This window comes from Coregonus lavaretus (genome assembly GCF_964263955.1).
Source record: "Coregonus lavaretus genome assembly, chromosome: 24".
In the NCBI taxonomy this organism is placed as follows: domain Eukaryota; kingdom Metazoa; phylum Chordata; class Actinopteri; order Salmoniformes; family Salmonidae; genus Coregonus; species Coregonus lavaretus.
The window spans coordinates 9,517,457-9,532,714 of record NC_140011.1 but is presented as its reverse complement, the minus strand read 5'-3'; the positions used below and the strand labels follow the sequence as shown (position 1 = coordinate 9,532,714).

Genomic DNA, 15,258 nt, shown 5'->3' with positions numbered 1-15,258 from the left:
GAGCCTCTTAAAGAAGAAGTTACAGGTCTGTGAGAGCCAGAAATCTTGCTTGTTTGTAGGTGACCAAATACTTATTTTCCACCATAATTTGCAAATAAATTCATTAAAAATCCTACAATGTGATTATCTGGATTTTCTTTTCTCAATTTGTCTGTCATAGTTGACGTGTACCTATGATGAAAATTACAGGCCTCTCTCATCTTTTTAAGTGGGAGAACTTGCACAATTGGTGGCTGACTAAATACTTTTTATCCCCACTGTATAGAGAACCACTCCCACTGGGTAGTGCCAATATGGCCGACCGGTGGCTTAAAAGCCTCTCAATGGCCAATACATAGCATCAGCAATCCAGGGTTTACAGTATATACATCATTTGTTACCTCATCCATATCCCAGTGCCTTGACCTAGTTCTAGCAGTTTATGTTCAGCCTGCAGGACGCCCCCGTTTTCATTGAGTTCACGGCTAACCACTGTATTTTTTTTTAGACTTGTTTATTTTCTTGTTTGTTTGTTTATTTTTTATCTGTTTTTACTTCCTGATTACTGTTGTTTCCTGAATTCCTTTTCCCTGTGTGTTTCCAGGGAGACATCCAGCAGCTGCTGATTGTAGCCGATCACCGTGCTGCCTATGACTACTGCGAGCACTACAGCCCCGACTGTGAGGTCCCTGTCCCAGAGCAGCCCCAGGCCCAGGACCCCAACACAGACGAATACGTGAGTCACTTCATCCCTCCACACTCTTCTGTTCTCCGCCATCCTGTTTCTATCCATGTTTACAGTATGTTTAGAGTATGTTTTATATACTCTATCCTTCATTTCAGGTGAGTCTCTCTCTTCTCATGTCTCAGGGTAATTGTCAACAGGTGGAAGTCTGTGTCGGCTTGAGAAGTTTAACAACAAGATAATACACTATTTAATAAAGTGCTAATTTTTGGACAAGCAGAGGTTAAGGGCAACTATTGGTCAGGGTGGGTCCTTTAGGGCCTAAGGAGGAGTACCTGATCTAGCAATAACAGAAAGGCTAACCAATGAACCTCTAAACCAGCTCCAGGTTCAAACAGTCAGGGAGTTCTGTACATTATATCAAACACCTTCATATACCCTGAGGCATGGTATTCCTTTATCTCTTCATCCATAAGCAGCTCTTTGATTAGGGATCAGGTAGCGTCTGTTGGACAAACTGCTGGAAAGAAAAAAAGAGCTGCATGGCTGAGGGGAAAAACGCTGAAGTCTGCCAGAGAGAAAGTGCTGAGTGCTGGGGAAACCAACAGGGTTGAATCTGCTATGCAGTGATAGAGTAGATCAAATATGCAGGCATGGCAGAGTACTTGCCTAAGCCTGTATCTCCATATTCTATGCTGAATGGAGATTGTCCTTCAACAGTATATCTGCCCCCATTCTATTAAACAACTCTGCTTTCCTACCTTGGCGTGGGAAGGCTTGATCCTCCGGAGGAAAAGGACATTAATTCAACAAGCTAACCAACCACGCCCTTGGACTCATTCCAGTTGAAGTGGTGATATCACCCTTCTTATGGACGGGGAGTAGTCAGGGAGAGAACCAGAACCATAGTGTGCCCAACCACTGCTCCTGTACCTCATCTCACCCCATCTGGAGCCATCAAGAACAGGGCCGGCTGCAGGCATAAGCGGCATAACTGGTCGCTTAGGGCCCCCGGCCACTAGGGACTCAGTCGGGGTCACAAATTACTGTTGAGAGTTAGAATAGTAGAATACACAACGTGCAAGTTCGATATTTGGTTGGTTTTGTCAGTCACTGACAGTCACTCACTTAGCCATGTCAGCTAACAATTTTTTGACTGGTAAGTTAGTCTAGCCAGTTATCTAAACTTGTAGTAATCAAGGTTGAATACCGATCGGGCACACAGGGTACGCGCACAGGGGCCCTGACCTCCAGGGAGTCCCCATTGATTAGGTTAGTCACTCTCACTCAGATATCATTGATATGACATAAGCCAGCAAAATGGGTAGAATATGTATTTCTGCACCATGGCAAAATTAATATACAGTTGAAGTTGGTCCTCTGTAGCTCAGCTGGTAGAGCACGGCGCTTGTAACGCCAAGGTAGTGGGTTCGATCACCGGGACCACCCATACACAAAAAAAAATGTATGCACGCATGACTGTATGTCGCTTTGGATAAAAGCGTCTGCTAAATGGCATATTATTATTATTATTATTATTAAGTTGGAAGTTTACATACACTTAGGTTGGAGTCATTAAAACTTGTTTTTCAACCACTCCACACATTTTTTTGTTAACAAACTATAGTTTTGGCAAGTCGGTTAGGACATCTACTTTGTGCATGACACAAGTAATTTCTCTAACAATTGTTTACAGACAGATTATTTCACTTATAATTCACTGTATCACAATTCCAGTGGGTCAGAAGTTTACATACACTAAGTTGACTGTGCCTTTAAACAGCTTGGAAAATTCCATAAAATTATGTCATGACTTTAGAATCTTCTGATAGCCTAATTGACATCATTTTAGTCAATTGGAGGTGTACCTGTGGATGTATTTCAAGGCCTACCTTCAAACTCAGTGCCTTTTTGCTGGGCATCATGGGAAAATCTATAGAAATCTCAGAAAATAACATGTAGACCTCCACAAGTCTGGTTCATCCTTCAGCAATTTCCAAATGCCTGAATGTACCACGTTCATCTGTACATACAATAGTATTCAAGTATAAACACCATGGGACCACGCAGCCGTCATTATGCTCAGGAAGGATGAACAGACTTTGGTGTGAAAAGTGCAAATCAATCCCAGAACAACAGCAAAGGATCTTGTGAAGATGCTGGAGGAAACAGATACAAAAGTATCTATATCCACAGTAAAACGAGTCCTATATCGACATAACCTGAAAGGCCGCTCAGCAAGGAAGAAGCCACTGCTCCAAAACCGCCATAAAAAAGCCAGACTACGGTTTGCAACTGCACATGGGGACAAAGATCGTACTTTTTGGAGAAATGTCCTCTGGTCTGATGAAACAAAAATAGAGCTGTTTGGACATAATGACCATCGTTATGTTTGGAGGAAAAAGGGGAATGCTTGCAAGCCGAAGAACACCATCCCAACCGTGAAGCACGGGGGTGGCAGCATCATGCTGTGGGGGTGCTTTTCTGCAGGGGGGACTGGTGCACTTCACAAAATAGATGGCATCATGAGGAAGGAAAATTATGTGGATATATTGAAGAAACATCTCAAGACATCAGTCAGGAAGTTATAGCTTGGTCGCAAATGGGTCTTCCAAATGGACAATGATCCCAAGCATACTTCCAAAGTTGTGGCAAAATGGCTTAAGGACAACAAATTCAAGGTATTGGAGTGTCCATCAAAAAGCCATGACCTCAATCCTATAGAAAATGTGTGGGCAGAACTGAAAAAGCGTATGCGAGCAAGGAGGTCTAAAAACCTGACTCAGTTACACCAGCTCTGTCAGGAGGAATGGGCCAAAATTCACCCAATTTATTGTGGGAAGCTTGTGGAAGGCTACCTGAAACGTTTCACCCAAGTAAAAAAATGTAAAGGCAATGCTACCAAATACTAATTGTGTATGTAAACTTCTGACCCACTGGGAATGTGATGAAAGAAATAAAAGCTGAAATAAATCATTCTCTCTACTATTATTCTGACATTGCACATTCTTAAAATAAATTGGTGATCCTAACTGATCTAAAACAGGGAACTTTTACTAGGATTAAATGTCAGGAATTGTGAAAATTGTGTATTTGGCTAAGGTGTATGTAAACTTCCGACTTCAACTGTAATTGCAACATTTTCTCTCCGGCTCATTGGCAAAATGTGTAGAATTGCAGGAAATGTACTTTAAAACATACATTTTTCTTAGGCACCCAAAAGGCTAACGCCGGCCCTGATCAAGAACCAAAGGGAACCAGTTTACCCTGACATAAGAGAACCGTGGTTCTACAAGTACAGCCAAACCAGAGTCAAATGTTACGGTCACAAACACATACCTCAAACATGTTTCTGACTTGTTTCGGGTTTGTTCATGATCATATTCCAATAATAAGGCTAATATGGAGAAGAGCTCACAGATAAAATGAGCTCTGTGACAGAGAGCTATGGCATGCCATCATTCGGTACATTGCACCGCCATAAGCAAGTTAAGTAAGCAAGCATAAAATGGAAGTGAACCCCACTCCTGCCTACCTTCCCTTCTTAAAAACCTTCACTCCTGATCTCCCTTGTACCACCTCACCCCATTATCCCCTCTTAGAACCCTCCAACCCGCTCTCCCCTCGTGGCCCCTCTTACCCCCCCCACCCTACCCTGATCCTGACTGGACTGATCCTGACCTCCTGGTGCGATTCCAGACTGTATCACAACCTGGCCATGATTGGGAGTCCCATAGGGCGGCGCACAATTTGCCAAGGGTCATCCGGGTTTGGCCGGGGTAGGCCGTCATTGTAAATAAGAATTTGCCTAGTTAAATAAAGGTAAAATAAATAAAAAATCTAAATGGTAGCACATATAGTGAGCACACATCACTCTTTCCACTTTGTCCTATTGAAGCACACTGGCTAATGGAGAATGATGATGTAGTATTTACAGCCACATCTATATATGATTTGGTTTTACCTTCCAACATAAATGTATGTGAAATTGATACATTTATGAGGTAAAAATATAGAATTTTACAGTTCTCACCAGTTATCAAACTATATACGTTAACTATGCACTACATCATTTTGGTTAAGTAGTTATCAGTTTTGAGCAGTATGATTTAGTGATCATTAATTGTTTTGTTATTAATGACAAGAAAATCATAGCAAAAGTAAAGTGAATGATGCATTTGTTAAATGCAGATACTGTACATAGATTGAATATGTATCCAAATTTAAAGAGTGATTTGATGCAGTGAACAAGAGACTTTGTGAATTTGGCAATGTCTCTCTCTCTCTCTCTCTCGCTCTCTCTCTCTCTCTCTCTCTCTCTCTCTCTCTCTCTCTCTCTCTCTCTCTCTCTCTCTCTCTCTCTCTCTCTCTCTCTCTCTCTCTCTCTCTCTCTCTCTCTCCCTCTCCCTCTCCTCTCTCCCTCTCCCTCTCCTCTCTCCTCTCTCTCTCTCTCTCTCTCCTCTCTCTCTCTCTCTCTCTCTCTCTCTCTCTCTCTCTCTCTCTCTCTCTCTCTCTCTCTCTCTCTCTCTCTCTCTCTCTCTCTCTCTCTCTCTGTCTGTCTTATCATTTTCAACCATTATCGATGAAAGCAAGAATATACGAGAGGGTGTGCATTATGGTGATTATTGGAACGACATGATGCGGTCGCTAGAAACGAGCCGCGAGTTCTGTCGGCCAATAATCGCCATAACGCACACCCTCTCGTATATATTATTGCTAGCTGTGGTGTTGTGCTAGCCGTGGTGTTGTGCTCAATAACACCAGTGCTGGAACGCACTTTTGACCAATCCGATTGCTTGGCCGGAACTAACCGTTTCATAATTCCCTGTATTGTACAGAACACAGAGGAGGACAGCTACTACTATGAGTATCCTTACTATGAGGACATGGATGGGAAGCCTTCTGAGACTGAGACGGACGAAGCAGCTGGACTTGCCACGGAAGACGCAAAAGTACTGTCCCCTGTCCATTTGAAGGACTACCGTCTCTCTCCAGTTTAGCATGGTGGGAGTGGGACTTCAGACCCTCCCCCATCCTCATCCCTTGTCTTATTACGTAGTGATTGTTGTTGATGATTGCTGTTGATGCTAGCTGAGTATGCTTTCTTGGCCAGATCTCCCTGTGAAAAGCTTTTCTCTAACTCAGGTTAATGTAAATTAATAACATTAAACAAAGCCGTTGTTACGGCCAGTTGTATAGGCTACAGTATGTCCTTCTAACATTGCGTTGTTTTCCTCTCCAGGTGTCCGTGCCAGAGAGCGGCCGTGTCGTCACCTCCGTCAAAGAGGTGGCGTCATCAGTAAGGCAGACAGCCAGTCAGGGAGCCGAGGGCAAAGTGTTGACCAGTACCGCCACTGCTGAAGCCGCCGCTGCTGCTGGAGCTGGAGAGGACACCAGCCGTTACGACAACTACGATACGGAAAGTTACGGCAACTATGAGACGTACTACGACGAGTCGACGGCAGTGCCCGACGTCACTCGCAGGGTCACCATCAGCAGTAGCAGCATGGGGACGGGCGCAGGGGTGGAGCTGGACTTGGGGTTGGGGTCAAAGGTTGACCTGGGCACGGGGGCAGAGATTGAGAAGGTCATCACCACTAGTGGAGGAGTCACCATCACACGCAACAAGACCTCAGTGAGTTATCATCATCACAAACAAAAAAATGCTGGGTAAAAATAATCAATTTTGTGTAAATATTGGACACACGCAGGGTTATTTTGACACAGCCAGTTGGGTCACTCAGTTGGGTTGTTGGGTTATTGATGCTGGGTTATTGAGCTATGACTCACTGGGTCAGATCAGAAGACTCGAGGAGTGGCTTTCATATAGTTCTTTTTGGCCACCCGTGAGTGTAATTTCATTCCGGTTCATCTGTCTGTTGAGCACTTTTGTAGCATTTGTGAGTCTTTCCCAAGACTATGAGTTTCTCAAGTGCCTAGGCATGTCCCAATGTTGGGAGAGTTACCACTGTTTTAAAATGTATTCTAATAATGTTATTAATGTTATATTAGATTATGTAATGTGCAAAAATATTTTAGGATACATTTCATTTGCAGTGAACATGAATTATATTTACTCTCACTGGTGGCCAAAAATAACTATATTTAAGCCACACCGCCAATAGGCCATGCCTTCTGAAAATCACCTTATTACCCAAACATGGCTTAATTTATTACTTGGGTTTATATTCACTTTCATGCTCGGTTGACCCGTTGTATAGGCCCTACAGGGTTTCCAAAACTTGGTCCTGGGGCCCCCCTTGGGTGCACGTTTTGGTTTTTACTCTAGCACTACACGGCTGATTCAAATAATGAAAGCTAGATGATGAGTTGGTTATTTGAATCAGCTGTGTAGTGCTAGAGTAAAAACCAAAACGTACACCCAAGGTGGGCCCCAGGACTGAGTTTGGGAAACCCTGGACTATAGGCTACAGTATAATGGGTATTTTTTAATGTGATCCATAGGCTTTTTTCAGGAGGCGTGGCCTATTGGGGGTGTGGAAATACATTTACTCTCACAGTTGGACAAAAATATATATTAAATCCACGCCCTTACTAAGCCAAAATAACCCAACATGTCTTGTGTCCACTATTTACCCAGCGCTGGGTTGTTTTTAACCCAGCATGTATACTCACATAGAACTACACGTGTGGAAAGCAGCTATTGCAGGAGGATAAGATGATTGTAGTTATCTGTCATTGTGTGCCAGTGTACTATTCTCATTGCATCGCACTTCTGTATCCTTTCCTCTCTGGTCTCTCAGGTTGCAACAGCCTACGATGAGAACTATGGCGAGGGCTATGACCTGTCCTATGGAGAGGGAGAGGAGGATGAGTACAGTGTCGGCGGAGGTGACCGCGGCAGTAGAACCAGCAGTACTGTCGAAATGGGTGCTGGTGGCGGATCCGTATCGGTCGGGGTTGGTTCTGTTTCCGTTGGGGGCGGTTCCGTCTCTGTGGGTGGATCTGCCAGCGCCGGAGGCGGGGCGGCGAGCGCTGGGGCAGGAGCTGGAGCCGGAGCCGGAGCCGGAGCCGGAGCCAGAGGGGGAGCAGGGGGCCAGGGTGTGGCTATTGAGGGAGATTACACTGATCTGGAGGGTGTTGGGTTTAAGGAGGAGTCCATCTCTGAGTACGGGGACGAAGATTATGGCTATGGAGACCTGGACTACGATGGACAGGAGGAAAAGGTGCTGCCGGCAGAGACAGATGAATACTATGGACAGGTAATTATGACTGATGGTGGTGATGATGACGACGGTGGTGATGATGATGATGTTGATGATGATGGTGTCATCTGCAGGTTGATGGGTCTCGAGGAGAGAAGGGGCAGAAGGGAGAGCCTGCTATCATTGAGCCTGTGAGTATAATTTCTCCTATGTGTGTGTTTCACACGTGTGTGTGTGTGTGTGTCAGTGTGAGAGTGTGTTAAACATGTGTGTGTGTGTGTGTCAGTGTGAGAGTGTGTATTTCACATCCAAGCCATGAAATATCACACATCACTGATTGAGAGTCATATAACACAAACACACTGGTCTCGGCCCTCTGCATCGTCATTTTGTGTCCTGCAGCAAGGCCCACCTCTGGTCCAAAGGGTAAACATTTAGAGGATGGTTACATCCAGAGATTGTGAATGATCATCTGGTGTGTAAACACACTGTGGGCTAGCATAAACACTGACCAGGGAGAGACCCGCTGGGAACAGAGGGGTAGAGCGAGAGAGAGAGAGAGAGAGAGAGAGAGAGAGATAAACACCTCATAGATGGAATGTAGCCAGCCCCTACTTGGGATTTGAACCCATGACAGTGTTAACCCGAGGAGCTAAAGCCACGGCTATACCTCAAGGATTTGAGTTCTCTACATAGGTCTCTGGTACGCCAATGTCATCACTGGTAGCAAATTAATGTCTTGTGATCCAAAGCATCCACATCAAGAAATATATATTCATAATGCAATACCTCAATCTAAACTGAGTCAAGGGAGTTTTGAATCCCATGACTTCAGATCTAGTGAATGGAGTCCCTATAATCATCCACCTCTGCTTCATTTAAACCGTTGTCACTAAGTGTGTGTGTTTGTGTGTGAGTGACTGAGCGTGTGTGTGTGTGTGTGTGTCCTACCACCCAGAATGAGCCTGTGAGTCGTCCATCTAGTTCAGATTTGAACTAAACAATGAGCAGAGCCCCCTCCAGTCCAATCTCCATGTGTCTGCAGTGACGACATCCCCCCCCCCCCCAGCCCACTTCCAGCCCCACCCTGGCTACTCACACATACACACACTCCTCTATCTGTTTACTGCTGTGATCAGTCACTCTAAGCCTGGGTCAAACATCCCATACATCTACTCCAAGTGTTTGACAGATAGACACACTATAGGAAAACAGTGAAGTAACCCCACACACACACACCTATCCATAAACACACATAAAAAAAAAGGAACATGTATGGCTCTGGGAATGTTAAAAAGTAGGGCAGTACATTATTTTGTTTTACTTGGAAAATAGATGTGGCTTGAATGAGATTATGTGGGCTGCAGAAAAAAATGCTGAAATCACATAATTCCTACCAAGGCTTTAGTTGTGTCTACATTATGTGTTTCCATTGTCACCACAACAAAGGAAACAAAATGGATGAAAAAGAATGATTCTTCATTGTCATCACATAGGGGATTTGCATGTTCTTGTCACAAAGTCCTTAAATACCTTTGTCAAAACACTTGAGCTAATCTGTGAGTGTTTATGAGTACACACCGCAGAGACAGAGACAGAGATAGAAAGCTGCTGTTTTTAAGTGAGTCGTGGGCAAGGGTCATGTTCAGAGAGACAAGGAGTGTTTACTATGAGACCCCCCTAGTGACCTGAACATCTCTAATTTTGCATTAGCAAATTGGACAGAGATAGATCTCCTGGACAGCTTGAGTTCCTGTGTTCTCATTACCCATAGTCCCCTGCTCCATGGGCATGTTGAACATGTTCCATCAGCCTCCTTACTTTGTCCTGATTATTATTTACCCTCTGCTGGTTCCTCCCAGATTAATGTGAAGTGCTAAATGAAATGACAAGCAGCAATTTATATTACATTACCCAACACTCCTGGATGGAGAGTAGATATGCAGAATGCGTCTGGACATGTATACATATGCGCACATACTGAAGTGATGCATGCATATGAATGAATGAATGAATACACAGGGTAGCACACACACAGTCACACGCACGCGCGCGCATGCATGCACACACACACACACACACACACACAGCCATCCATCTCTCTGATGTGTTTGTGTGTTTCAGGGAATGCTGGTGGAGGGTCCGCCCGGTTCTGAAGGCCCAACAGTAAGTAAATCTCTCTCTCTCTCTCTCTCTCTCTCTCTCTCTCTCTCTCTCTCTCTCTCTCTCTCTCTCTCTCTCTCTCTCTCTCTCTCTCTCTCTCTCTCTCTCTCTCTCTCTCTCTCTCTCTCTCTCTCTCTCTCTCTCTCTCTCTCTCTCTCTGCTCTCTCTCTCTCTCTCTCTCTCTCTCTCTCTCTCTCTCTCTCTCTCTCTCTCTCTCCATATATATAAGAGCAAGTGTTCATAATGTTTTGTACACTATATATATATATATATTTCTACTATTTTCTACATTGTATAATAATAGTGAAGACATCAAAACTATGAAATAACACATATGGAATCATGTAGTAACCAAAAAAGTGTTGGGGTACTGTGTGTAGATTGATGAGGAAATAAAACAATTTAATCAATTTTAGAATAAGGCTGTAACGTAACAAAATGTGGAAAAAGTGAAGGGGTCTGAATACTTTCCGAATGAACTGTGTGTTGCTGCGTAAGTAGCATTTTGCTGTGTGTGTGTATGACTGTGATTCTGTGTGTGTGTTTGTGCTTGCATGGTGTGTGTGTATGTGTGTGCCGTCCTCATTGTCTGATGATATGTATTGTTGTGTACAGGGTCTCCCTGGACCCCCAGGTTCCTCCGGCCCCCCGGGCAGCCCCGGAGAAGCAGGAGAAAGGGTGAGTGACAAGGACCACAAACACATCACATAGCAACTGTTTCAATAAAACCAAAAGGTATAAATCAAGGTATTGATATACAGCAAGGTATCAATCAGTCACCACCATTACCTGTGGTGACTGAACACCTATAAAAGTTTAGTCCAGGTAAATTATGCCAGGAATACAAATGTGTCAGGTTTTGACAAAACTTGTACATGTGTACATTTTACCTTGTTGGAGTAAATCCCCCACCCCCTTCTCTATCTCTCTGTCTCAGGGTCCTAATGGTCGTGCTGGTCTTCCTGGTGCTGATGGTCTGCCAGGACCTCCAGGGACTGTCCTCATGCTGCCTGTAAGTAAATACTCTTATACTACTAGTTCTAGAATACACTGACCTAGAATAATGTCCCCATGCTGCCTGTAAGTAAATAACATTATCTGACACTTCAAGAATAGACAGATATAGATCAAGAACATGAACCGTGTCTAATATTCAGTAATAACACCTGTATGTTTATGCACGTGTACGTTTATAATTGTATATACTATGTTGGCTTGTTGGCTATTGTGTGTATGTATTTGTCTTTGTCTGGCAGACTCTCTTCTAATTCTTCCATCCTAATCATGTCCCTTTCTGTAACGCTGTTCTCAAGCTGTCTGCACTTCAGACAAGGCTAATCCTCTCTTCTCTTCATTGCATTATCCAACCCTTTATTTCGTAGAATGCTGTTAATATCGAATCAGAGTTCTGTGGGGTTTGGGTCACAGTGTCCTGACCTGTGTATGAAGTTAGCTATGTGTGATGTGTGTTTTATTGTGTCGGAGGGGTTTAGAGATCTCTGTTCTGGAATGCAGGGAGGGAGTCTCCTTCTGAATCAAATACTCTTCCTCTCTGGTCCTGCCCCATAAATAGATAATCCAATCAGAGAATGCTCTGCTATAGGTCAGCACTCTAGCACCTCCTAGTTGAAGCTTTAAGCTTTAGGAGGCTGTGGTTCCGCTGTCATTCAGACTCACTCTCTTCCCTATACCTTGTCCCTCATTTCCCCTCTCTTCTCCCCTTCTTACTAATGAGATAACTACCTCACACTACTCCCCAATCCCCAGCCCCCAGCCGCCACCTTCCTCTTGTCTTCAGACTCCAGCCCAATTGACAGATATAGGAGTCTTACAGGAAGTCCTCCAGCCTCAGACAGGAAGTAGAGTAGGTCTAAGTGTTCCTTCCTGTGATCACAGCTGCTATGGCTAAAGTGAATAACTAGCCTTCCTGTTTCTTCTGCTGCTGAGTCTTCTGCTTTATCCTGCTGCTGATGCAGCTGCTGAGTGTGATGACTTGTCCAGATGTCCTGCTGAAGTCTCAGGAGACCGCTGAGCGGAGAGAGCCGTCTAGGAAAGCTGTGTGTGTCAGGCCAACGTGTCTGGACATGAACTTAGCCTAGTCTGGTCAAGGTGCAACAGTAAAACACAGGACCTTTTAAATGTGGTCCTTTTGTTAAAACATAATGAGAGCTTACATTTTAGTAATTTAGCAGACCCTCTTGTCTAGAGCGACTTACAGTTAGTACATCTTAAGATAGCTAGGTGGGACAACCACATGCCTTATAACTCAGCCTTATAGCTATGCATTATACCTTTTTTTATTAGGTGTAGTTGTGAACAATAGCCATATCAACACATTCAATCGAATCGTCTAATCGGCCAAATATAGGTATGTTTGATTGTGGAGAGTTGGATAGTGTGCTTGGAAGTTAGGCAGTAAGACCCTATTTTTGTGCCCCAGGTTTCTGATCGGTCACATTCTCTCGCTCGCTCTCTCGCTCTCTGGGCATGGTTAGATTTTCTGTGTCATGGTTTGGTTTGATTGAGAGTGGTGGAATGGTGAGGCTCTCCAGGGACATTGTGATTTTTATTTAGTTTAGTTTGTCCCTGGTATTGTTACACTAAATTTGGTGCTGGCAGAGCATTTTGTGCACCCTGGGACTGTATTATGGAGGAATTTCCAAAGTGTATCTCACAGTTTACCTGGGAGAGAGGGAGACCGGGGGAGGGAGAGAGAGAATGTAGTAGTGAGAAAAAAAAGGGTAAACTGGGTAAGATGAAGCGAGAGATCAAAAGAACGAGAGAGAGAGAGAGAGAGAGAGAGAGAGAGAGAGAGAGAGAGAGAGAGAGAGAGAGAGAGAGAGAGAGAGAGAGAGAGAGAGAGAGAGAGAGAGAGAGATCAACTTTGAGGTTTACTGGGAAGAAAGGGGAAAGACTGACAGTTGTCAAGATTGACAGAGAAAAATATTAAGAAAGATAGCCTAGCTAGAGAGATGTCACTGTGTTGAAGAAAGTGAGGTTTGCCAGCTTCATGCAATCCTGTGTTCAATATGATTTTTTCCCTATATATATATATAATAACAAGGTCACGGTTGTGGTACAAACCCTCCCCACTGTTGTGTTATTCAGTCCAACAGTAACAGCAACAGAAACACATCTCTATTGGATCATTCAACTCCAGATGTTGGTAAAGAAAATCCTGGTTGCACTACGCACATGTCACCACTAGATGCCAGTATAGGCATGTGGATGGGGAAAAGGACCATAGCTAAGTATGAGCTAAGGTTTTTGCAACTGAGTAGTTTTAATGCAAGACAAGCCTGAATTTGAATGTATGTTTTTTAGAATAGCTTTTTTTGAATAATACATATTTTGATTTATTTAGACATTCTTTTTGAAGATGAGCTATTTTAGCCTGTAAGCTGACTTGACATTTTCGAAACCCGTTGGGGTCTCTATTATATTACTCTCTGCCTTGTCTGTCTCTTTGTCCATGTACCTGTATCTGCTTGCGCTGAACTTTCCTCATCTGTGTTGCCAGAGATGGACAGGGGTTTCATCCCACTGGGCACAGATGTCAGTTCAACATCTAGTTTCATTTTCAAGTTTCAAGTTTTAATGTCACGTGCACAAGTACAGTGAAATGCCTTTCTTGCAAGCTCCAAACCCAGCAATGCAGTAATCAATATCAATGTAGCACTAAAAATAACATCAGGTAGAACAAAAACATGAGAAATAAAAACAAGAAATAAGAAGAACACGAGAAAGTAAGAAGCTATATACAGGGTCAGTTCCAGTACCATATTTACAATGTGCAGGGATACTGAAGTGGTAGAAGTAGATATGTATAGGGATCAGGATATATGATAAACAGAGTAGCAGTAGCGTAAATTATGATTGTATGTGAGTGTGCGTGTGTAGTCAGTATAAATGTGTATGCATGTTATGTGTGTGTTGGAGAGTCCATGTGTGTGAGTGTGCATAGAGACAGTGCAAAAATTAAAATGTAATACAAGGGTTAACTCAGATAGTCTGTGTAGCCATTCTGTTAGCTATTTAGCAGTCTTATGTCTTGTGGATAGAAGCTGTTCAGGAGCCTGTTGGTGTCAGACTTACCGACCCTCTGTAGCGCCATAGAGGGCGGTGCTGTTGCTATACCAAGCAGTGATGCAGCCAGTCAAGATGCTCTCAATTGTGCAGCTGTATAACTTTTTGAGGATTTGAGGGCCCATGCCAAACCTTTTCAACCTCCTGAGGGGGAAGGGGCGCTGTCGTGCCTTCTTCATGACTGTGCGTGTGTGAGTGGACCATTTAAAGTCCTTAGTGATTTGGTCACCGAGGAAACTTGTAGCTCTCGACTCTGTTGATATGGATGGGGGCATGCTGTTTCCTGTAGTCCACAATCAGCTCCTTGGTCTTGCTGACGTTGAGGGAGAGGATGTTGTCCCGGCACCACACTGCCAGGTCACTGACCTCCTCCTTGTAGGCTGTCTAATTGTTTCCGGTGATCAAGCATACCACTGTCGTGTAGTCAGCAAACTTGATGATGGTGTTGGAGTCGTGCGTAGCCACGCAGTCGTGGGTGAACAGGGAGTATAGGAGTGGACTAAGCACACACCCCTGTGGAGCCCCTGTGTTGAAGATCAGCGTGGCGGAGGTGATGTTTACATTTTTACATTTTAGTCATTTAGCAGACGCTCTTATCCAGAGCGACTCACAGTTAGTGAGTGCATACATTTTCATACTGATGTTGCCTACCCTCACCATCTGGGGTCGACCCATCAGGAAGTCCAGGATCCCGTTTCAGAGGGAGGTGTTCAGTCCCAGGGTCCTAAGCTTGGTGACGAGCTTGGAAGAGACAATGGTGTTGAACGCTGAGCTGTAGTCAATGAACAGCACTCTCACATACTGTAGGTATTCCTCTTAGCTAGGTGGGCGGGGCAGTGTGGAGTGCAATTGAGATTGCGTTGTCTATGGATCTTTTTGGGCTGGGTCTTCCTTTGTAATCTGTAATAGACTGTCCCCTGCCACATGTGTAATTAGATTCCACCTATCTTGTCCTTTTGCTCTTTTGACGACTGCAGAGACTTCTTGTACTTGTTCCTGTCCTCAGCTGTAGCCTCATGGTTGTCTGCAATAGCCTTGTGTGCGGTAGCCCTGTCCTTTAGTTTAGCGCCAACCTCAGTGGTAATCCAGGGCTTTTGATTGGGGAAGCAGTGAACCTTCACTGTGGGGACAACGTCGGCCATGCATTTACTTATGAGCCCGGTGACGGAGGTGGTTAGC

General features: G+C 44.2%; 1 protein-coding gene across 1 annotated transcript in view; it reads left to right on the top strand.

Moving 5' to 3' along the window:
• The window catches only part of LOC311099389 (collagen alpha-1(V) chain-like), a 140,575-nt gene that overhangs the window by 92,427 nt on the left and 32,890 nt on the right, over positions 1-15,258 (top strand). The window contains 8 exon segments of the mRNA XM_084140090.1: positions 584-715; positions 5,503-5,616; positions 5,907-6,299; positions 7,429-7,887; positions 7,965-8,021; positions 9,955-9,996; positions 10,609-10,671; positions 10,931-11,005. Of these exon segments, the coding sequence (XP_083996216.1) occupies positions 584-715; positions 5,503-5,616; positions 5,907-6,299; positions 7,429-7,887; positions 7,965-8,021; positions 9,955-9,996; positions 10,609-10,671; positions 10,931-11,005 (1,335 nt within the window).